This window comes from Sceloporus undulatus, chromosome 1 (assembly GCF_019175285.1).
Source record: "Sceloporus undulatus isolate JIND9_A2432 ecotype Alabama chromosome 1, SceUnd_v1.1, whole genome shotgun sequence".
NCBI classification, from domain to species: domain Eukaryota; kingdom Metazoa; phylum Chordata; class Lepidosauria; order Squamata; family Phrynosomatidae; genus Sceloporus; species Sceloporus undulatus.
This window is the reverse complement of record NC_056522.1, coordinates 369,398,695-369,423,717: the sequence shown is the minus strand read 5'-3', so window position 1 is coordinate 369,423,717 and position 25,023 is coordinate 369,398,695. Positions and strand designations below refer to the sequence as shown.

General features: G+C 42.5%; 1 protein-coding gene across 1 annotated transcript in view; it reads left to right on the top strand.

Moving 5' to 3' along the window:
- Nucleotides 1–25,023, top strand: part of MTHFD1 (methylenetetrahydrofolate dehydrogenase, cyclohydrolase and formyltetrahydrofolate synthetase 1) — a 110,853-nt gene that overhangs the window by 6,648 nt on the left and 79,182 nt on the right. The window contains exons 2-5 of the mRNA XM_042446800.1: nt 17,110–17,194; nt 18,313–18,372; nt 19,193–19,246; nt 22,073–22,209. Of these exons, the coding sequence (XP_042302734.1) occupies nt 17,110–17,194; nt 18,313–18,372; nt 19,193–19,246; nt 22,073–22,209 (336 nt within the window). The remainder of the gene's footprint in view (nt 1–17,109; nt 17,195–18,312; nt 18,373–19,192; nt 19,247–22,072; nt 22,210–25,023) is intronic.

Sequence of the window (25,023 nt, the reverse complement as noted above, 5' to 3'; positions counted from 1 at the left end):
TAATCTGTTAGGGTTTTTTTTTAAGTTAATAAATTTATACCCTGTCTTAATTTATACCCTGTCTTTCCTTAAGAGGTGATATGATAACCCTGTTTAAATATTTGAAGGGGTGTCATATTGAGAATGGAGCAAGCTTGTTTCGTGCTGCTCCAGAGAATAAGACTCACAGCAATGGATGAAAGCTACAGGAAAAGAGATTTTTCTTCTTGTTGTTGTTGTTCTGACCACTATACCACACTGCTTCTCTTGTAAGGTATTGCACTTAGGGCGGAAAAATAAAATGCACAGATATAGGATGGGTGACACCTGGCTGAATGAAACTACGTGTGAAAGGGATCTAGGAGTCCAAGTAGACCACAAGTTGAACATGAGTGAACAGTGTGATGCGGCAGCTAAAAAGGCCAATGCAATTTTAGGCTGCATCAATAGAAGTATAGTGTCTAGATCAAGAGAAGTAATAGTGCCACTGTATTCTGCTCTGGTCAGGCCCCACCTAGAATATTGTGTCCAGTTCTGGGCACCACAATTCAGAAAGGACATTGAGAAACTGGAGCGTGTCCAAAGGAGGGCGACAAAAATGGTGAAGGGTCTGGAAACCATGCCCTATGAGGAACGCTTTACGGAGCTGGGGATGTTTAGCCTGAAGAAAAGAAGGTTAAGAGGTGATATGATGGCCCTGTTTAAATATTTGAAGGGATGTCATATTGAGGAGGGAGCAAGCTTGTTTTCTGCTGCTCCAGAGAACAAGACCCGGAACAGTGGATGCAAGCTACAGGACATCTCCAAGACCTCTTGTCCTCAGCCTTTATGACCGGGACCTGTAAGCTCATGTCTGTGTCCTCCATGATTGAATCTACCCATCTGGCATGTGGTCTACCTCTCTTTCTATTGCCACCTTTCCTAGCAACATTGTCTTTTATAATTATTCATTTTTCCTCATGATGTGGCCAAAATACAAATGCCTCAATTTAGTCATCTTGCTTCCTAAGAGTTCAGGCTTGATCCTGTTCTAGAACCCATTTGTTTGTCTTCTTGATCACTGATGGTATTCTCAGTACTCTTCTCCAGCACCACATTTCAAATGATTTTCTTCCTGTTGGCTTTTTTTTGTTTTGTTTATTATTGCCATGCATGGTGATTAGAAATACGATCGCTTGGATGATCCTCACTTTATTGTTCAGAGTTTTATGTCTTCTACTATATTTCTTTCTTGCAAGTAATGATTCTGCACCTCCGCCTTCATTTACCGGAGAGAAGCTGTAGCGTTATGCAAGTTTCCTCATCGGACCTTATACTTGCTCACTGAAGTGGGCTTCTTGCAAAAGCAGTTATTGGCAGATATCAGCCAGCTGTGGCATAAGGTCCAGACCAACTGAGGTTTTCCTACTATATCCTCTCTATGGCGGGTTACAGACCGCCCGTTTGGGGCGGCCTGCACCCGCCCCTTTCCCTGCTGTATCGGGGCCTCAGCTGCCAGACCGGCAGCCTCCAAGGCCCCGATCCACTGCTTTCCAGGCTGCGGGGAAGCGGCAAAAGGCCGCTTCCCTGCGGCCTGGAAAGGGGTGTCCTTGGGGCTGCAAGCCCCAAGGACACCCCGCGGCAGCAGGGAGGAGGAGAAAGGGGCCGCTTGGCCTCTTTCTCCTCTGCGCCGCTGGCGCAGCCGTCTGAAGGCTACGCCAGCGACGCAAACTCCAGAAGGAGCTCCATTTCAGAGCTCCTTCTTATGCCACGTAAAGGGCGCTCTAAGCACCCTCGTGTGGCGCAAGGACATTTGGAGGCAGCACGGTCATGATGTCGTAATGGTGGCGGCCATGTTGAATGGCCGCCGCCATGTTGTGTGCGCTCCGCGCATGCTAAGATTGGGAGCATCCGGAAAGGACGCTCCTTTCTAACTCTAGCATGCACAGAGCGCACACTTTTAGGCCTGTCTGTAATGGGCCAAAGTCAGGAAAAAGGTTTCCTAGTTGACTCTTGAGTGTGCCAAGTTTCTGTTCCAAGAGGAGATGGGTGAGAATGCTGCAATCCAGGATTGCTTTTTGAACAGAACTTGCCAATCCCAAGAAATATTGCTTCCTGAAATGAAAAACAAGATGTTATGTATCCACATCATATTTTTTGTAGAAAATTGGATTGGTAGTAGGGTTGCCATCCCGGGGGACCTCAAAACTGGGGAAAAAATGTAGGACAAGGCTTAAAATGTAGGACATTTTTTAAAAAATTTCCTGGCCAGGAAATTAACAAAAAAAAAAGGTCCTACATTTTTAAACCTTCTCCAAGGCCTCGCTGGGCCTGGGAGACAGCCTCTCCCAAGCCCCTCGAGGACTCTAGGGCCCCGCTGGGGCCTGGGAGACTCTGTAGGCAAGAGGTGCACCATGTTAAGAACTGCATTAAGCACACTTAGGCTGCTGCACACTGCTTTCACTCTCATCACTCCATCCTATGGAATCCTGGGATTTGTAGTTTGTTGTGGTGCCAGGGCTGGGCTTTGAAATCTCAGACATAAGAGAGGCAAAAGGCTTGGGCTGCATCTACACTGGAGAAATCATCTGGTTTGAGACCACTTTAACTGCCTCAGCTGAATGCTATGGAATTCTGGGAATGGTGGTCTGTTCCAGTACCACAGCAGAATGGCAGTTAAACCCCTGGAAAGCTATCTGACCAAGGTGACCAATGCCCTCACCCCAAAATGTAGGGCACCCAAGCAAAAAAAGTAGCCAAAAATAAAAGCTAAAAACACCCATGTAATTATAAATCCATGCTTCTTAGCCATGATCCAAATGGAGGACATGTCCTGGAAAAGGAGGAGGATGCCTGGTCACCTTGTCTCTGGTCTAAAATACACTGTAGAAATAAAACAATGCTGGGCTGAAATGCCCAGAGTTCCTCACCAAAGCTGCATCCACACTGAGGAAAGAATCCAGTTTGAGACTGCTCAGTGCTGGGGAATCCTGGGAATTGTAGTCTATTGTGGCACCAGAGCTCTCTGACAGAGAAGGCCAAATGCCTCAGACACCAGAATTCCAGAGCTTTGAGCTTTGGCAGTTAAAGGGGTCTCAAAGTGCAGGGGGGGGGGGAGGAGAGAAAAGCCAGGAAGTGTGAATGAGCTCTGAGAGGAGGAGGAGGAGGAGGAGGAGGGAGGGAGCCAAGGGAAGTGCCAGGACCATCCAGAGCAGCCTCCTCTCTTCCACCGCTCTGCCCTCCTCAGGCAACGCCTCCTCTGTGGATTATTCAGGCTCCTTTTGTCAAAAGAGCTCTGGTGCCACAAGAAACTACACTTCCCAGAATCCTATAGCACTGAGCCATGGATGTTTAAGGGGGGGAGCCTTTTGCTACCCCAAAGCCCTTCCTATTTACAAGCAAGGCAAAAGCTCTTCCTTCACCAAGCCATTGAAAACCAACCCAAATGGAGGGCTGATTGCTTCTTTCCCATTGGTCAGCTTCGGGATAAATTTGCATATTACAATTAAAGGTGTTTAGGGCCTCAAAAACAATCCTGTGATAAAGAATTACAAGAATACTGACGCGGTTTACATTTAAAAGATGAGGCAATTAAACTCCCAGTGAAACATGAACGATTTATGGCCTTTTTTTCTTTGCTCACTGTAACCTGGAAAGTAAGGCTTTCTGAGGGTATATATACCAAGTGGGCTCACTTGGTATATAATAGCTCTGAGTGGCAGATGTTTTAAAGAGCTGCTCTCTAGGCTACGCCAGTGCGCCAGGTGGGGAGAGTGGCGCACAGCCGCGCGCGGAGGAGCGGACCCCGAACCGGGAACAACGCGTGGGGGGCCCCAAACCGGGCCATGACCGTGAGGGGCCCCCCAAAAGCGTGATTGTCACGGGGGCCGCCGGGTTATGGCATCCCTAATTGGTAGTTACATCTTTTTTCCAACTTTTGTGGTAAGATGGCATCTTTCACCAACCTAAGGGCAGAAAGCTAGCATAAAAGGCACAAAGTGTGCCATAGGGCATGTATTTTTCTCTTTCAGCACTATGATATTTCCCACCATTTACAGCCTATATCATTTTTGGCCTTTTGGTGAGTTACATCAGGATTGACCATTTGTAACACTGTCTTTTCGGAAGTTGTACTACAACTCCCATAGTCCTTTACCATATGTATCTGGAGCTGGTGGGAACTGTAGTCCAAACCCATCTGGAAAGCCACAGTTGGCCACTCTGGCTTTGGTGTCTTTCTTATTATGAAATGTGGTGTAATGTTAAAGTAGTCTCGCCCTAGGTTTGTCTGGTGCTGGAGTTATATTTCTTCTCTGGATATATGCAGATTCACTTTTGGGCCCTTGCTGTAGGTCCAAGTATCCATCAGCAAATTGTACTGTGAGCTGCTTTGAGTCCCAAATTGCTGATTTTAAAATCTTTTTTATTATTATTTTTAAGAATCTGATTTAAAGGATTTTAATTCTAAGTACAGTTGCCCCTCCAAGTCTGCGGACTTCAAATGCACAGACTTGAAAATATGCGGAGGGGCGGCCGCCATTAATTTCTATGGGGCACATGCCCCATTCAAGCCTATGGGGCTTGAATATACGTGAGATTTCAAACTCGCAGGGGGTTCCAGAACGGATCCCCCACAAGTTCCAAGGGGCAACTGTATTGTCCTATTGTGCTTTAATAATAGCTTACTACTGAGTCTCCCTTATCCAAAATTTGAACTACTCCAAAATCCAATTTTTTTTATGGGTGGCTGAGATAATGACACTTTTGCTTTCTGGTGGTTCAGTGTACACAAACTTTGCTTCGTGCACAAAATTTTATAACATATATTTTATAAAATTACCTTCAGGCTATGTATATAAGGTGTGTGTGAAACATACATGAATTTTGTGTTTACACTTGGGTCCCATATCCAAGATTTCTCATTATGTATGTGCAAATATTCCAAAATCTGAAAAAGTCCAAAATTCTTCTGGTCCCAGGTGTTTCGGGTAAGGGAGACTCAACATGTATATGTTTTTACTTCTGTTTTTCTAACTGTTTTAATTGTATATGTTTTAACTTTGGTAAGCTACTTTGGGTTTCAGTATTGGAATAATGCAGGGTATAAATGTATTTTTATTGTTGTTGTCTTGCAAGAAATGCAGAAGTACAACATATATACTCAACTATAAGTCGACCTCATGTATAAGTCGAGGGCAGATTTTGGGGACAAAATTATAGATTTTGATATGACCCGTGGATAAGTCAATGGTACTACCTAGAGGCATGTAATAAACGATTTAAGCAAAGGAAAGCAATTCCAAAGAACTTTAAAAATTCTAGCAGATATAACTGTTTGTGCTCACACTAAAGGTTGGATGGATGACAGAATAGAAGAGAATCAGTGCTTCCAGGACAGATTATGCTCTTGCCTTTCACCAGAGGATGGTTCCCTTTTTAAATAAGAGTTTAATAAGTACAGGACTTACATTGACCCATTGGTGAGTTGATCATTTTGGGGGGGAAATTTTTGACTTAAATTTCTAGACTTATACCTGAGTATATAGATTGTTTTTCTCAAGGATTATCAGACCTTATCATAATATTTTCCTCCTTGACTCTTTGTGATGAGGCAAGAGCACAAAGGGTAGTTGCAAGAAACAAAAAGACAGGTAACTAGTAAAAACTAAAAAGGAAAAAAAAAACAACTCTGGATATTGGGCTCCATGCCTTTAGCATCTGTATGAGAAACTCAGCAGGGGCAGCATCACCCATAGACTATGTAACATTCTCCCAATCTTGTCACTGTGAAAAGAATCGGAGTCTTTAGTAAGAAAGGAATTGGCAGTGATGGGTCAAAAGCAGAAATAATCCAGTTCGAGACCACTTTAACTGCCCTGGCTCAGTGCTAGGGAATCCTGGAAATTGTAGTTTATTGTGGCACCAGAGCTCTCTGACAGAGACAAGACTAAATGTTACACAGGCACCTTTCTCTTCAACTTGGCTCCTGTACAGAGATGAAGTGGGTGTGGAGAACATGCCTCCAGCAATGCAAAGCAAGCGCGCACACACATACACTGATTGTTGCACACATTGACTTGTACTTTTTTGTACGACGTGCTTACTTGCTATTGACACGAGGTTAACATATAGTCGAGTATATACAGTTAAATGGAAGTGACTTGAAAAATTGGGTCGTATTAATTTGAACATTGGAAGGTGGTCTGGAGCCTATTGAAAACATAAAGTACTGCTCCTGGAGGCTTCCAGGAAAGACAGTTCATTTAAAATAAAATTCCAGAAAGGGGTGCCTTTGGGAAGGGAAATAGGGCCAATAAAAACAAGTTGGAGGGTCCCTATACTAGACATCCTTTTCCTGTCCTTTCGTCCGATTGCATGAAAGATCATACAACATTGTGCTAATGCAGTCATTATCCCGTCAGTGAATTGTAATTTACTGCGATCACACAAAAGGCAATCATATGATGGTGCGTTTATCCCATCATTATCCCACCAGTGAAGTGGAATTGTCCTATCGTTTTGCATTAGTGGAAGTTTCTGTTATTGAAAAATGACAGGTCCATTTTCCTTCATTGATGGGATAATGACCAGTTAAGCGTGACGTTTGTGATACTAATTTGCACGATCATGCAATAAAAATGGGATAGAGACGGGAGTTATCCGCTTCGCTTCCGTCCTTCATCCCCCCCCCATCTGATAACCCCCATACACATACCCTGCAATTGTCCTGATTTGGCAGAGGCAGCCCCAATTAATCTGCTTTCCCACTTTTTTCAACTGCTTTTAAAATGTCTTGGTTTCTGTCTGCTTCTCCCACTTTTCCCTTTTGTACTCAGTTTACTTTAGTTGCTGCAAATGAAGGTCCAAAACAGATTGCATAAATAATCCAGTTTGAGACTGCTTTAACTGCCCTGGCTCAGTGCTGGGGAATCATGGGAATCATAGTTTATTGTAGCACCAGGGCTCTCTGACAGAGAAGGCTAAATGTCTCATAAACTACAGTTCCCAGAATTCCCTAGCATTCAGCCAGGGCAGTTAAAGGGGTCTCAGACTGGATTATTTTCACAGTGTGTTTTGGACCTAGGATTGTACTCAGTTAACTCAGCAGAAGGGGGGATCTTGCCCTTCTCTGTAGGCTCAGGCAAAAGCAAACCGTAGCAGACACAGCTTGTGTGTTTCTTTTCACTAATAACTTTTGCCATCTTGGCCACACTATGAGGTTGCTTGGCCACACATGTTCTGGTTTTCATCCAACAAATGTTGGAGGGTGTGTTAGCAGAGTTATTGTAACATTTTGTCCACCACAGGTTCAGATGCATCTGAAGTATCAACTTAAGAGTGCATCTATGCTGTAGAAATAATGCTGTTTGATACCACTTTGAGTGCTGTAGCACCATTCTGTGGAATTCTGGGATTTGTAGCTTTACAAGTCCTTCGGCATTCTCTGCCAAAGAGTGCTGGTGCCTCACAAAACTACACATCCGAGGATTCTGTAGGATCGCAGTAAAAAATGAATAAAAATGGTGATTATTGCTACAGTATAGATGCATCCTAATGACCCCAGGGCCATATGATCCCTCGCACAGGAAGATATGGGGTGCATCCGCACTGCACAAATAATGCAGTTTGACTCCACTTTAACTGTTATGGCTCAGTGCTATGAAATTCTAGGATTTGTACCGTAGTTTTGTGAGATATTTAGCCTTCTCTGTCAGAGAGCTCTGGTGCCAGGATTCCATAGCACTGAGCCAAACTGCTTTATTGCTACAGTGTAGATGCACCCTTAGAGGTTCGGATGTTTATACAGCACACACAGTTGAGGGTAAAGGTTTAAGGAAACTCAGGGTGAGTTTAGATGCAGAAAATACTGCACGGTATTTGGAAGATTTTGTGCGATTTTGGTTACTGGGAAAAAAGTAGCAGGCAAACTATGGATTTTTCTGTTTTAGAAATGTTAGGGAAATGGGAATGAACTGCGCATTTGAGTTCCTCCTTCCAGCACGCTTTGGTTTTAAAGTGTAAATCTACCCAAGGCCAGGAGAGTATAGATTTCCTTAAACCAGGGATAGATAACTGTCAAGAAACAGTGCGGTGTAGTGGTTTGAATGTTGAACTATGATTCTGGAAACCAGGGTTCGAATCCCTGCATGGACATGAAACCCACTGGGTGACCTTAGGCAAGTCACACTCTCTCAGCCTCAGGAGAAGGCAATGGGAAGCCTTCTCTGAACAAATCTTGCCAAGAAAACCCTATGATAGGTTTGCCTTAAAGTCGCATAAGTTGGAAATGACTTGAAGGGCACACAACAACAACAACTGTCAGGAGTTGGGGAGCCTGCACTATACCCATCATCAGATTTTCTACAATTTAAAATTTCAATTATTTTTTAGCTTTTTAAACTAAATTATTTGTAGGTTTTATTTTTAAAAAGAAATGTATTTGTTTGAAAAAAAAAAAATAAAGCCTGCCTCACTGCAAGTGTTGGCAGCAATGTCACCAAGTTTTGGAGGCCTCTCTGAGCCATTTTTAGGCCGAGGAGAGACCTTCTCAAAACCAGAAAGTAAAGCAGCTTCTAGTTTAATTCCTATTTGGTTTTTTTGTTTTTAAAAAGGCTCCTCTGTGTCTCATAGAGCCTAGGAGGGCAAAAGTATGGTGAAAATTGCTTTTCTGTGTCCTCTAGGGCTTGTGGGAGGGAGCATTTTTAATTTTAAAAATTAAAATTAAATTTTAAATTTAAAAACTAATTTTAATTTTTTTAAAAAAACGTGGATAGTGGGATATAGAGTACAGTGAAAACAGGAGAGGACTCTTGTACCTTTAATGGTAATGTAGAAGGGGGGATTTCAGAAGACGTTGCTTGTTTCATGTTTGTGTGACAAGCAACACAACCTAAATTCCCTCCTCTACACAACCTTTAGAGCAAACATGGTGTACTGGTTTGAGCACTGGATTGTGACTCTGGAAACCAGCTCAGCCATGGAAACCCACTGGGTGACCTTGGGCAAATCACACTCTTTCAGCCTCAGAGGATGGCAATGGCAATGGCAAAGGCAAACCCCCTCTGAAAAAACTTGCCAACAAAGCCCAGTGGTAAGTTTGCCTTGGGTTTGCCATAGGTCGGCAATGATTTGAAGGCACGCAACAACAACACACAACCATTAAGGTGCAGAAGGGGGGGGGGGAAGGCTGTGTGTTTTTCCCCAATAAATTGAAGTGACCTTTCCTAGGAAAGGCATCCCTGTTTCGAATTCTATCAAATGCTATCTTTCTCTGTTGCTCATTAACTCTTCAGTCTGTGACTGATTAACATCTCTTGATGCTGAAATTTATACCTGTGTCATAAAATGTTTGCTCTCTTTTGAAATCTGTAAGTGATTTTTTTTTAAAGAGTACTAAATTCCTTCATTCAACAACGCAGAAATATCAGAAAAAACCAACTTTACTGGGCAAACTGAATGGTCTTTATACGGTTTTGTATATGCCCTATAAGTGTTTTGAAATAAACACTTTCCTAAACCATTTTCCTAAACCGCTCCCCCTTCCAATAATTGCACAAACATGCATACATTTTAAGATCTATTAGAAAGTTTAATAAATAGCTGCACAGCTCAGAAATAAGAGAACAGTGAAATCCGTGCCTGGTTTTAAAGTCACTTCTTGTTGGATGTCTGGCTGTGGATGTGTGTTTCATTTTTAAAAGTGACTGGTTCAGTTACTATCAAAAACCAGGAAAGCTGAGTGTATTTTAAAAAAAGATTAACAGTAAAAAATTGTGGGAAGGACTTGGTAACAAATAACTGTAACATATTACTTTGAAAAGTAATTTCCCATGTTCTGTTTTCAAGTAGCAAATGTCTTTACCTTTCCTGGTTCCTGGAGAAGCTCATGGAAATGTATAGATGTGTTTATAAGGAGGTACGGTTGCGTAATGGTTTGAGTGGTGGACTCTGACCCTGGAGACCAGGGGTGAATTCCCAGCTCAGCTATGAAACCCACTGGGTAACCTTGGGGAAGTCACACTCTCTCAGCCTCAGGAAGGCAAACCTCTTCTGAAGAAACCTGCCAAGAAAACCCCATGATAGGGTCGCCATATGTTGGAAATGACTTAAAGGCACGCAACAGCAAAGCTCATCTATATACTGTAGCATTTTAGAGGTAATTGTATTATTCTGTTTATAGCAAATGTAGCAAAGTCTTTATGATGGCACTAAACTCTTAATTGTTGTGGCATCAGCTTGCATGGGTTAGAGTCTACACTTCATCAGGTGCCCGATGTTGACTCTGATCTACAAAGGCTGATGCCACAATGCATCTGTTAGTATTTGGGAACCACCAGGCTTTCTATATTGTGCTATAGAACTATCCCTCGTCTTTGCAATTCTGTTTTCCATTTTATAGGTCTTTAACAACTGTTTGATCCAAATTGTTATGGCCTAAATTTTTGAACCAATCTGTATTTATGGTCAGTGTCACATAGTGATTTGAGTGTTGGACTACAACTCTGGAGACCAGGGTTCAGTTCTCAGCTCAGCCATGAAACCCACTGAGTAACCTTGGGCAAGGCACGCATTCTCAGCCTGAGAAATCCTCATGTTTACCTTAGGGTCACCATAAGTTGGAAATGATTTGAAGACAAATAACAGCAGCAAAAATATTGATCCAGTGTGTTATGGAAAAGGCAAATTTTAATGTTGAGAATCTTTAAGGAATCGATTATATATTTTCTGTAAATTAATGGAGTTTGCTATATTGTGTCACCACGACTGAAAGAGAATATTGATTTTATGTAAAAATTACAGGAAAGGAAAACCAAAATGAGCGAAGGATGGGAATAACAGTGTGTGAAGGCTTTTATCTCAATATATCAAATTATGCATGCTGTGAAGAAAGTAGAGAGAGGGGTAAAATCATACTTCATGTAATACTAGAAGCCAGGATCATTCACTGAAGCCACACAGTAGGATATTCAGCCTAGTTAAAATTGAAATTGTGTGTCATACATTGTAGTAATGCTTACCAACTTGGGTATCTTTAAAGGGGGATTAAAGACAGATTCATAAAAGACAAAGCCACTAGCAGACTGCTAGTCATTGTGGTTATACAGTATATTTAATATGCCTGTGACTATCAGTTGCTGATAATACAAGGGGGAGATGTTTGTTCACTCATACCCTGCTTATGGGTTTTTTCATAGACATATGTTTGGGCATGTGTTACAAAATTTGAGACTAGGTTGCCTTCGGTCTGATCCAACAGTACGGTTATAGTAGGAGCTTTCCTCTGCCTTCTTTTGAGTTGAAGATTAGCTGATCTGCGGCTGCTCCACATTTTGTGGAGACTGTTTCCAGAACATCTCTACTAGATACTGGAAAACTTACGACAAGCCACCATTTTTGGAAAGGGGGGGGGGAGAAGATTTATCTTTACAGACCCACCAATTCTGGGAGGTTACAATACTAAAGATGGATGTCAGTGTTGAGACAATAAATACAGTCTGAGTGCTGGACATTTCTTCTCTTCAAAATTCATTTAGAGGAGTCATGAGTTTGGCCCTTGTACGACTCATGTGCCGTCAGTTAAAAGGTCTACAGCATAGTCACGCAACCCATGAAACAAGCTAAAGATTTAAAATCCTGTTGTTGTTTTTAATCATGCCATGTCCGCTTCCCCTTTCCTGTTGTAACTATGTGCTTCTGTGCAGAGAAATAATTTGTGTTCTTGGGATTAATCAATTTGAAATGGGATTTTTTAAAAAAGTATTACAACATCTCTGCCAGATGTGATACAAGGGATAGCACTGGTCTTGGACTAGGGAAGCCTGAGAGCAACTGCCAACTCACCTCTGACGTTCACTTGGGTCAGAATTACTTTGTACTTTGAACTACATCACAGGACATTTGCGAAAATATGCACCCCTCTGGTGCCTCAGTATCTGTTGTTCAGGATTCTTTAGAAGTTTGTAAGTAAAATGAATAAAATACAGTTGGTACTCCATACCCATAGATTCTGCATCCATGGAGTCAACCATTCGTGACTTGGGAATACTTTTTTAAAAATTCCCCAAAGGAAACCTTGATTTTGCCATTTTGTATAAGGGACACCATTTTACTACCTCTCTTGTATAAAATGGGGCTTGAGCATCCATGGATTTTGGTATCCACAGGGGTTCAGTGTGCTTTAATGGTTTGGGCATTGGACTAGGACACTGGGAGACTAGGTTCAAATCCTGGCTCGGTCATGGAAACCCACTGAGTGATCTTGGGCAAGTCACAATCTCTCATCCTCAGAGGATGGCAATGGCAAACCCTCTCTGAAGAAATTTGCCAAGAAAGCCCTAAGATATGTTCACTACAGGGTCACTATAAGTTGAAAATACTTAGTTGTAAGTTATTTTAAAACATACCTTGGCATCATTAGCCTGACATGTTATTTGTCATGAACTAACTGGAGTTCTCTGTTTTACAAACATCTGCCCTCCTTTTCTTAGTTTTGCAGTTGTCCAAATAATAATTAGGATAAGCTGGGAAAGATTAGACCAGTGTGCTTTGCAACTTAAATTTCTTTGAACACTTTTATATGCTGCTTAAGCCCAGAGATCCAAATCTCTCATATCTGTATGAACAAAATGCAGCAACAGAGAGGATTTACTAATTAAAACCATTCATTTTTCTTTCCAGCTTCAGTGCATTTTGTTAGAGGAGGGTTGAGCAATATGTGGTCCATATAACTCCCATCCTCACACCATCCATCCACCATGCCCCAAAAATTGGTCAAAAATGTCAAAATTGTGGTTAGGATCATGGAAGCATCTAGGAACTGTGATTTTTGTTTTAAATTAGTTTGAGGTTTGTGGTTTAATGATGCAAGTCATGTCAAACTACCTTATTTCTACAATGTAGATTTACCCTCTGTAGGTGAGAATTATAAGTACTCTTTGCTAGACTAGAAATCCCAGGATTCCATAGGATAGGAATCACAGTGCTTTAACAGTGTAGTGCAGTGATGTCCAAACTCTGGCCCTCCAGGTTTTTGGACTTCAGCTCCCAGAATCCCAGACCATTAGCCAAGATGGCTGAAGCATCTCGGAGCTGAAATCCAAAATACCTGGAGGGCCAGAGTTTGGACATCACTGGTATAGTGTAAAAAGGTACCAGGACACTTCTAGTTTCAATATTTTTTCCTATTTCAGTAACATTTTAATAATTTCTAGTCATGATGTGGCCCATGACTGGTGCCTGGGCCACATTGACTCCTGATCCTGCCATAGTTAGCCAATGTTGAAAGCATGAAGAAAAGTAACTGATGTGTGTGTTTTTATGGGAGGGGGAAATCTATGAACTTCTGTATTAAGGACAGGAGGGGAGTGAATAAGTGAATATCTGTGAAATATTAACTGACATTTAGAACAGATGTCCTTTCCCAACTTTGCTCATTTTGTTTGTCTGGGGATTTGTGTGTGCGCGTGCGTATGTGTGCTGGAAACATTAGATCAAATGGGCTAAATGTTGTGAAATATAAGCTAAGAGGTGAACTATTAACTGCTGACAAGCTTAATTCAAATGCTGTCCTTTTGAAATGCAGGAATCATTTCTTATTTTAGGGCACATGGAAGTGTGATCTGTGAATACATAACACCCAGGGTCAGCTCTGGATGTGAGCAAAATATCCCCTGTTGGGTTCTTTTTTCTATTTGTAGGATTTATTTGGTTGCAGTGGCAGCAAACTGGGATGCTGAGCTAACCAGTCTTTAGGTTTTCCCATAACACTTCAAGGAATGCCAGGTCATGGCCATTGAAGGAGATGGTATAAAAGAATCCAAATCCTTCATGGAAATCAGCATCCAACCCAAGTCTTCCTCTTATTATTATTATTATTATTGTGGTTATTATTTCACGGTTTTAGAATTTTGCCTTCCATAGACTTGCCATCTCACATCTTTATCCCTCGTCATCAAGCACTGTCAAAACCTATAGGTCAAAACTGGGTTGCTATTTTTTTAACTTGTTAAATTACAGTATTTTAAAAAGATGTTTCTGTTATCTGCAATTTCTCTCCATGCTCACCAGATGGCACTGGAAATGTGATGATTGTTTTCATGAGACAGTTTTGAATCTTGAGAATGAATGAGAACTGGCTGGTTTATTTTATTGTACTGTATTTTATTTCCAAATCTAGGCCCTTCTTTTCTATCTTACTAGTTTTAAATGAATTGGGAATGTTCCCACTCATTTTTTTCTGGATGGTAAATGAAAAAGATGTTTATATATGAAATGTTGTGTAAGAATGAGTTGCACTCTCTCTCTTTCTCTCTAGTGTGGGGTATTATTATTATTATTATTATTATTAGGGAGTGGTGGCGGGAAAGGGTAAGAGGTCCAGCAGTTCCTCTCTACCTCCGAGGCCTGGACCAAGGCAGATGGACTGGAGGGAGGGCTTGGCTTCATAATGGATGGTTAATCTTCTTCCAGGGAAAATACATACTCTCAAGTAGGATAATACATATACAATACATAGCAATACAGGAAATGGTTTGATAAACAGGCACTAAAAGAACATCAGATGGTAAGCGACAATTATGCAATGCCTGGGAAGGCTTCTCTGAACAGGATGGTTTTCAACTCCGTTTTGAAGCTAGTTAAAGAAGTGATGGCTCTTGCTTGTGGGGGAAGAAGGTTCCAGGAGTGAGGGGCAGCAAGTGAAAAGGGGCGAATCCGGGATGGGGCAGAGGAAATCCTGGGCTGAGACAGGAGCCCTTGACTACCAGAACGGAGGGCCCTGGTGGGAAGGTGAGGAGAAAGGAGGTCTGATAAGTAAGGAGGGGCCAGTCCATGGAGGGCTTTAAATGTCGACAGCAGGAGCTTATACTGAATGCGGAAAGGGAGGGGGAGCCAGTGAAGGGATGCCAACACAGGAGAGATGTGGTCAGAGCGGTGGGTGGAAGTGATAATGCGTGCAGCTGAATGCTGGACAGAGATTAAAGGACGGAGGTGAGAAAGAGGAAGCCCAGCCAGGAGGATGTTACAGTAATCCAGTTGTGAGATCACTAGGGCATGGACCAGGATCTTGGCAGTAGAGGCAGAGAGATATGGTCGGATTTTGGCAATATTGTACAAAAAGAATCTACAAGCCTTGGCTGTGGTCTGGATCTGAGGGATATACGACAGAGAAGAGTCAAAGATAAAACCAAGACTGCGGGCTTGCTGGACTGGTTGAATGGAAATGTTGTCCACAGAGACAGAAAAGGAGTGTTGAAGGTTGGGCTTAGGAGGAAAGACAAGAAGCTCCGTCTTGGACATGTTGAGCTTCAAACGCCGATAGCGCATCCACTGCGAGACAGCTGTGAGGCAAGACGAAACTTGCTGTTCAAGCCTTGGAGAAAGGTCAGGGGTGGAAAGATACAGCTGGGTGTCATCGGCATACAGATGGTAGGAAAAACCAAAAGAACTAATGAGTTTTCCTAAGGACAGTGTGTAGAGAGAAAACAGAAGGGGACCCAGAACAGAGCCTGGGTAGAGTAGAATGTCAAACTGTTTTTTGTCTTTCATCAGCTTCCACTTTTCTTATGATTTCTGGTTAGGTGGCCAAACTTATAGACCTGTGCTTCTTTAATATGCTGGGAATAGCTGGTGAGGCAGGCTGGTCTGCTTTCTGTTATTCTCTCTGTTTTCCTGTTCATGTATGGTCAAGTAAGGGATGCTGTTTAGTTTGCCTGCTGTAGGCTGCATCCACACTGCAGAAATAATCCAGTTTGACACCACTTTAGCTGCCATGACGCAATACTGTAGAATTCTTGGAATTGTACTTTTATGAGATATTTAGACTTCTCTGTGGGAGAGTTCTGGTGCCTGAACAAGCGACAGTTCCCAGAATTCCATTGCATTGAGCCATAGTTAAAGTGGTGTCAACCTGGATTATTTCTGCAATGCAGATGCAATCATAATCAAGCACACACTGCAGTAAGATCACCTAAAGTAGAATCCCATTCTTGCCCAGTTCAAGATTTACTGCAATGTTTTCTGCAGGCAGGCAGGCTGCTGCAAGGCCACACCAGAAGAGGTCTCTTTCACCGTTCCTCTAGTGCTAATGCTTGCTTGAAAAACTTCCAGCTAGGCAGAGAATAAGGAGAAAAAGAGGGCCTGGGCAGGCATAAAGTGACTTTGAAAAAAAAAGTTGGAGGCTTCTTTGTCAGAGGCTGTGTTTAGTTAGATTTGCCTGTAAGTGAATTTCCTTCCATTTGACAAAGTCTGACCATTCATGAAGCCTCTTGAAAACATACTTGGCCGAAATTAGACTTAAGCATCTGTGCCTTTCTGGCTCCAACTGACTCTCTCTGAACTCTAAGAGTACTTACTACTAGATGCATACAGTTGACTAAGGTATATTGAGATTTAAGTCACCAGTGGTAAACTTGACCCCATCTTATTCAAGTCCCCCCCCCACAACTTAGCTGGTGGTGCAGTGGTTAAATGCCTGTACTGCACCCACTCACTTACAAACCGCAAGGTTGCGAGTTCAAAACCAGAAAAAGGGCTCAAGCTCGACCCAGGCTTGCATCCTTCCAAGGAGGTTGCTAAAATGAGTACCCAGATTGTTGGGGGGAATTAGCTTACACTTTGTAAACCGCTTAGGGAGTGCTTAAGTGCACTGATAAGCGTTATAGAAATGTGCTTGCTATTGCTAATGCTGTTGTAGTTTGTTATTCTGTACCTTCAAGTCATTTCTGACTTACGGCAACCCTAAGGTGAATCAATCATGGGGTTTTTCTGGCAAGGTTTGTTCAGAGGAGGTTTAACCTTGCCTTCCCCACTGGGTTTCCATGGCTGAGTGGGGATTTGAATCCTGGGCTCCAGAGTTGCAGTCCAATATGCAAATCATTATGCCAAGCTGGCTCTCTACCCATTCTTTCAGTTCATACTTTAAGTTCATGTATGATACCTAATGGGCACAGAGTGTAGGAGAATTTTTCCTCTGAGTAGCAGCAGCCAACCTGTATATACCTGAAATTCAAGGATTAGGTCTTAAAGTGAATTGATGCAGGTTTTGGGTTAAAGACACCATAATGTAGGAACCTGAACCTCCTTGCTTGCTAGATTTATGGTTAATATCTGCTTTCTCTCCTCCCCCCCCCCCCCAACTCCTTTCTCTTCTAGACAAGTAAGGCAGAGACTGACGAACCAGGTGGCGGAGATGAAGGAGAGAGTTCCAGGTTTCAGGCCAGGCCTTGCAATTCTGCAGGTAGTGGCAATGTATTAATATTTTGTGCACAACTTGAAAAAGTTACTTTTTGGATTACAGCTTCCAGAATCTCCTGGCCAACATGTATGTGGTATCTAATGCAGCTCTTCTTAAGGTCAGGAATACAGGTTCCCATTTTACTGCACCCAGACAGCAACTGAATTCAAAACACCACAATTCAAGACCCCACAACACAATTCTAAAAGGATATTGAGAAGCTGGAGCGTGTCCTGAGGGGGGCAGCCAGAGAGGTATAAGGTCTGGAAACCATAAAGCCTTATGAGGAGAGACTTAGGGAGCTGGGTATGTTTGGCTTGGAGAAGAGAGAAGGTGATATGATAGTCCTGTTTAAATATTTGAAGGGCTGTCATATTGAGGATGAAGCAAACTTATTTTCTGCTGCTCCAGAGACTAGAACATGGAACAAAGGATGCAAGTTACAGGGAAAGAGATTGGCCCTTCTGGTCTCTTCCAATTCTATGATTCTTTGCAAAACAGCCTTAGGTGGGCAGAAAGTGGCTTAAACCTTCTATTTTCCCCACTTCTTCTGTGGCTGGAATTTTAAAATTTTGAGAATTGTAAAGAAAATTGTATGAGAACACAGTTTTTACATATTAATATATGCAGTAGAATCTAGACTGACAAAGTGAAAAACATAAATAATAATAATAGTAACAGTAACAGTAATAATAATAATAATTCTTGTAATCCCACTTCGATCCATTGGGAGAGGTGGGAAATAGAAATAAAAATTATTATTATTATTATTATTATTATTATTATTATTACCTGCTCTCCCAAAGGCTCAAAGTGGGGTCCAACACAGATTAAAATACATTATCATTATTATTATTATTCACACTCTTTTCCCAAAACTGGCTCACAATATTAAAAGAATAGTACAGTTAAAACCATACAAAAGTGATTCTTTAAAATAGAATTAAAATATTAAAATAGATTGCTTGTTTAAGCAGTTCTTGGTCTGGCCTGTGTATGGACAGGAGGCTATATAAATCCCCATGTAAACCAAAATAAGGTTCCTAAAAGAAATTAAAATGAAACAATATTTTCTTTGTATGATCTGACTTGTCTGACTTCCATCTCCACTTTTCTTAAAGGTTGGCGATCGGGATGATTCAAATCTCTATATTAGCATGAAGCTAAAGGCTGCAGCGGAGGTAAGATTTCTTCCTATACCAAAGTGGACAAAGTACACTTTGGATACGTCTTTCTAGCGTGGCATGGTGGTCTGAGTGGTGGGCTAAGTCCCTGGAGACCAGGATTTGAATCCCAACTCAGCCATGGAAACCCACTAGGTCACCTTGGCCAAGTCACATTCTATCAGCCTCAGAGGATGGCAGTGGTAAACCCTCACAATGACATAAAGGCACTGTTGTGCGTTTGAGTCATTTCTGACTTATGTCAACCCTATGCTGAACCTATCATGGGGTTTTCTTCAGAGAGAGTTTGTCATTACAGTCGGCCCTCTCCTTACGCGGGGGATCCGATCCGGACCCCTCCGTGTAAGGTGAATTCCGCCTATGCTCAAGCCCCATTGGAAACAATGGGGCTTGTGCACGGTGGTGCGGCAATGCGACGGCGTGGCATTCGCATGGGTGCCATGGGACGCGCCACCCCACGCACTCCTCGCGGCTTGAGCACATAAGCTCAAGTCCATGTAAAGTGCGCCCGCGTATGACGCGGGTGCGCTGTACCATCCTCTGAGGTTGAGAGCATGTGACCTGCCCAGTGGGCTTATATGGCTGAACTGGAATTTGAACCCTGGTCTCCAGAGTTGGAGTCCAAAGCTCAAACTACATCATGGTGTTTCTCTGTACCTCTCTAAAAATTACCAAAGTTTCTGCGAGTGGAGGGCAACAGAGTTCAGCTTAGTTCTCTGTATGAAGCTCCTCAAGGACTTTACAGTTGTCTTGTCACATTTCATCGAATTATGTCTCAACTCATGATTTTTTTAAAAAATCCTTCTTATTTCTCCAGATTGGGATCAATGCCAATCACATCAAGCTGCCAAATACAGCGACAGAAGCTGAGGTAATTGGTTTCTCTTTAAGAATGTACAGTACTTGTGTGGGAATGAAGTTTAGTATATTCTATGTTCCTATCCAGATCTTTGAGTGCTATTGTTGATATAATTGTTGATATAACCAAAATGGCAACAGCCATGCAAAAGAGGGCTACTTGGTTTATTTGGGGGGCAATCTAGAGGTTTGCAGGATTCCATATATATGTAACAACACAACAACAATATGTATGTATAAATATGGAGAGCTAGTGTGATGTAGTAGTTTGAATGTTGGACTAGGACACGGGGAGATCAGGGTTTGAATCCCCACTCAGCCATGGAAACCCACAGGGTGACCTTGGGAGAGTCATACTCTCACAGCCTCAGAGGAAGGCAAAGGCAAAATCCCTCTGAACCTGCCAAGAAAACCCTATGGTAGGGTTACCTTGTTGTAGTTGTTGTGTGCCTTCATGTTATTTCTGACTTTATGATGACCCTAAAGCAAACCAATAATGGGGTTTTCTGTGCATGATTTGTTCAGAGGAGGTTTGCCATTGCCTTCTCCTGAGACTGAGTGTCTGTGACTTACCTAAGGTCACCCAGGAGTTTCATGGCCAAGCAGGGAATCAAACCCTGATTGCCAGAATCCTAGTCCAACGCTCAAACCTCTACATCATGCTGGCTCTCCGTATATACATTCATAGCAATAGCAAGTATATTGCAATAACAGGTAGCAAGTACATGTGTTGCAATAGCAATAGCAAGTACATGCCTTGTTGCTCTTCTTGTTGCATATATATGGAATTCTACAAACCTCTAAATTACCCCACAAGTAGGCCTCCCTCTTTTACATGGCCACTGTGCCATGTTGGCTTGCAGGACTGCCTTAAGTCATAAATGGCTTCAAGGTACACAAGAACAACAACATGCCTGTCTGTCTGTCTGTCTGCCTCTGTGCTGTATATTTATATGGGGAATCTTGAGGAGGGAAAGTCACCAAAAAGAACCCATTGAAGACAACATTCTCAAAACACATAAAAGCCAGCTGAGGCTGCATCTGCACTGGAGAAATAATTCAGTTTGACACCACTTTAACTGTCATAGTTCAATGCTATGGAGTTCTGGGAATTGTAATTTGTTGTGGCACCAGAGTTCTCTGACAGAGAAGGTGAAATGTCTCACGAAAATACAATTCCCAGAATTCCATAGCATTGAACCATGACAGTTAAAGTGGTTTATTTCTGAAGTGCAGATGAAGCCGGGGGGGGGGGGGGACGCAAAACACAGAAAGGTGGAACAATGGAATGGACTGACTGGAAAAGAAAAAGGGAGGAAGAGAAACTGATATAAAAACTGTTGAGTGAATTTGTCCTCATGTATGGAAGAGAAAGACATCCATAGAAACTAATAGAAAAAAGTACTGTATTTTCTGGCGTATAAGACTACTTTTAACCCAGGAAAATCTTCTCAAAAGTTGGGGGTCGTCTTATACGCCAGGGTGTTGTCTTATAGGGCAGGTGTTGAAACTTCCAAGCTGGGCTGGAGAATGTGCGGCCGCTGCATATGGTGTGGGGGGAGCTCAAAAACACACGTAGCTGCATCCCCAGCAGTACGGAACTGGACAAGTACAGTAGAAGAAAAATTGCTCACCAGGATTCATGGAAAGAAGTGACTTAATGCAGCCCTGATGAAGAGGTGAGGAGGCACCTCACCGGGAAGGTGTAAGTGAAGGGCGGAGCAAGCTGCAGGCGTCTGGGACGCCCGGGGTATGGAAAAAAGAGCCGTCTTTGTGCTACTGCTCTGATAGTCACTTGAATGGGGCTTGAGCATGCATGGTATTTGGCTTACACAGGGGAGTCAAATGCATGTCATAAGCATTTGAATTAAAATTACCATATTGAAATCAAATCTGATTTTTTTTTATTTGGTGTGCGTTGGAAGAGGGGTAGTCTTATACGGCGAGTATAGCCCAAACTCTATATTTTAACTGGAAAAGTTGGGGGTCGTCTTATATGCCCAGTCGTCTTATATGCCAGAAAATACGGGTATTTGTTTTAACGTCACTGGAGCCAGACACCGGTGAGCCCATTCTACTTTAAAAAAAAGCCCAATGATAATTAATATACTTAATGGGCTAAGAATGCTGACTGACATTTGTAGGGGTGGGGAATGATTATTGTTATTGTTAACTGTTACTATTTCTATTTTGCCTTTTCCCTGGTTCAGGACTCAAAGCGGTTTCCAGCAAATGAAACAACACATTGTTAAAAATTCACAAGATAAAAAGTTAAAACAAGATTGAATGATCAAAAATTTAAAACCAGATTAAAACATACATCAATACACAGAGACAAACACAGCAGCACAATAGTTAGCAAGATCTAGCGCAGAATTTAGATAAGATGAGCATTATATAGGCTGCATCCGCACTGTAGAAATGATCCAGTTTGGCCCCACTTTTACTGTCATGCCTCACTGCTATGGAATTCTGGGAATTGTAATTTTGTGGGACATTTAGCCTTCTCTGTCAGAGAGCTCTGGTACCACAACAAACTAAAGCTCATAGGATTCCATAGCACTGAGCTATTGCAGTTGAAGTAGTGTCAAACTGGATTATTACTGCATTGTGGATGCAGCCTATGTCACTCAACAAATACCTGTCAAAACAGAAAAGTTATTAATCGGCAATGGGGACAGGGAGCAGAAAAGAGTTGTTGAACCCTGTACAGAATCACACAACACACTGTGGCATTTTATTGCACGGTTCCACTTCGAGACAGATTTTGTAACAGAAGTGAGCAGACAAATTCACAAGTTCTGTGCATTTGTTCACACTCTTGTCTCTTTTTAAACAGGTGCTGAGGTGCATTAATGGCCTAAATGAAGATCCTGCAGTGCATGGATTTATAGTACAATTGCCTTTGGATTCCAACAAGCCTATCAATACTGAGAAAATAACCAATGCTGTAGCGCCTGAGAAGGATGTGGATGGGTAAGCTTGCTGGCACAGTGAGCATTTGGTTTGCTTGGAAGTAAAATTCTTTCCCCTTCCTACACACAATCTCGTGGAATAATGGTTTCCATTATTCCTTTCAGCACTTATTTAAGTGTTACAGAGAATTGATTTCCAGTAGGTTATTTTCTTGTGAAAACTGTGGTACAACAATTGGGGGGGGGGGAATTGGGTTCAACAAGATGCACACACACCTTGCGGAAACAAGAAATCTCAGGCTGCATCTACATTGCAGAAATAATGCACTTTGACACCGTTTTAACTGACCACAGGGCCACTTGTCAGATGCACCTGAAGTGTCGTCTTAGGGTGCATCTGCACTGTAGAAATAATGCAGTTTGACACCACGTCACGTTTTGTAGCTGCATCCTGTGGAATCCTGGAATTTATAGCATTCTCTGGCAAAGCATGCTGGTGCCTCACAAAACTACAAATCTTAGGATTCTATAGGATGGAGCCATGATAGTTAAAGGGCTGTCAAACTGCATTACTGCTACTGTATAAATGCACCCTGAAGGAAGGGCCTCTTCTGATTAACTCAGAGCCATATGATCCTTCATACAGAAAGATATGGGCTGCATCCACATTGCAGAAATAATGTGGATGCAGCCCATTGACACCACTGCCATGGCTGAATGCTATGGAATTCTGGGGCTTGTAGTTTTGTGAGATACTTAGCCTTCTCTATCAGAGAGCTCTGGTGCCCTAACAAACTACAGATACATACACCTGTCACCTTTCACCAGGGGATGGTTCCTTTGATAAGAGTTAAAGTACAGTACTTCCATTGACCCATGGAAAAATCGACTCAGGTTTTTTGGGTCAATTTTTGGACTAAAATTTCTAGAATATATACAGTATTCTACAGGTGAAAAATGACTCCTTCTTGCAATAACATTCTGTGCACAATAAAGGTATCTGTGACCAGGGACATGCTTATGACATAGGAAGAACAAATATATGAGGAAAGGTTGAAGAAGCTGGCCATGTTCAGCTTGGTGAAGACTAAGGGGTGACATGATTGCACTCTTTTTGAATATGTAAATATGGTCGCCTTAGTCGATGATCTCCGTCTGGGCATCGACAGGGGAAGTGTGACCCTGCTGGTGTTCTTGGACCTCTCAGTGGCCTTCGATACCATTGACCACGGTATCCTTCTGGAACGCCTGAGAGAGTTGGGTATTGGAGGCACTGCATTGCAGTGGTTCCAGTCCTACCTCTCGGGCAGGTTCCAGATGGTGTCGCGTGGGGACAGTTGTTCGGCCAAGAGGGAGCTCAAATCGGGCATCCCTCAAGGTGCGATTCTGTCCCCAATGCTGTTTAACATTTACATGAAGCCGCTGGGTGAGATCATCCGGAGACATGGGGCGAGGTGTTATCAGTACGCTGATGACACCCAAATATACTTCTCTATGTCTCAGACTGAAGCAGTGACTAAGGATGGCATCTCTCCTCTGAATGCCTGTCTTGGGGTGGTAATGGACTGGATGAGGGAAAACCGACTCAAACTGAATCCAGGTAAGACGGAGGTACTCGCTATAGGAACCCCGAATCCAGGAATGGAGTTGTGTCAGCCAGTTCTGGATGGGGTCACACTTCCCCTGAAGGATTCTGTTTGCAGTCTGGGGGTGCTCCTTGACTCATCACTCCAACTGACAGCTCAGGTGGATGCAACAGTCAAGAGTGCCTGCTATCAGCTTCGTCTGATACGCCAACTGCGCCCCTTCTTAGAGCCAAGGGACCTGGAAACAGTAGTACGTGCACTGGTAACCTCTCGATTGGACTTTGTAATGCACTCTACTTGGGGCTACCCTTGTGCCAAGTTCGGAAACTTCAGTTGGTACAAAATATGGCAGCCAGATTGATCACGGGAACTTCTAGGAATGACCATATAACACTGGTCTTGAAGCCCCTGCACTGGCTGCCTATTAGTTTTCGAGCAAAGTACAAGGTGTTGGTGATCACCTTTAAAGCCCTACATGGCTTGGGCCCAGAGTACTTGAGGGAACACCTTCTTCCCTATTGTCCGTCCCGCACACTAAGGTCCTCTGGAAGAAATCTACTACAGCCAAAAAAACCAAGGCTAACATCAGTCTCCCAGAGGGCCTTTTCTATTACTGCTCCAAAACTATGGAACGACCTGCCGGAGGAGATCCGTCTTATTTCCACTCTGACAGCTTTTAAGAAATCACTCAAGATGGATCTCTTCCGGCAGGCCTTTCCAACTTAGATACCCTCCCCAGATATAGAGATATTTGTCCCCTCATCTATCTATTCTTCCCCGCCTATCTTTCTGCCAATTTTTTTTGTTTAATGTCTTTAATGTTTTTAATGTTTTTATACTACAGTGGTACCTCGGGATACGAAAAAATCCCATAGGGAATTATTGTTTCGGGTTACGAAAGTTTTTTCGGGTTACGAAAAAACTCCGGCGCTATTTTAAATGGAGCCGCGGCAGAGCCGCGGCTTTTTCCCCATTAGCGCCTATGGCATTTCGGCTTACGAAGGCTTTTCGGGTTACGAAAGCGGCCGCGGAACGAATTATTTTCGTAACCCGAGGCACCACTGTATTACTGTTTAATTCTGTTTTAGTACTGAAAATGGGGGGGTAGGTCTAGGGTTTGATTTTTTTTTTAACTCTATTGTAATTTGATGTATTTTATTGTTGTAACCTGCCCGGATTCTTCGTGACTGGGTAGGCTAGAAATAAATAAATAAATAAATAAATAATAATAACAACAACTATTATTATTATTATTATTATTATTATTATTATTATTATTATTATTATTA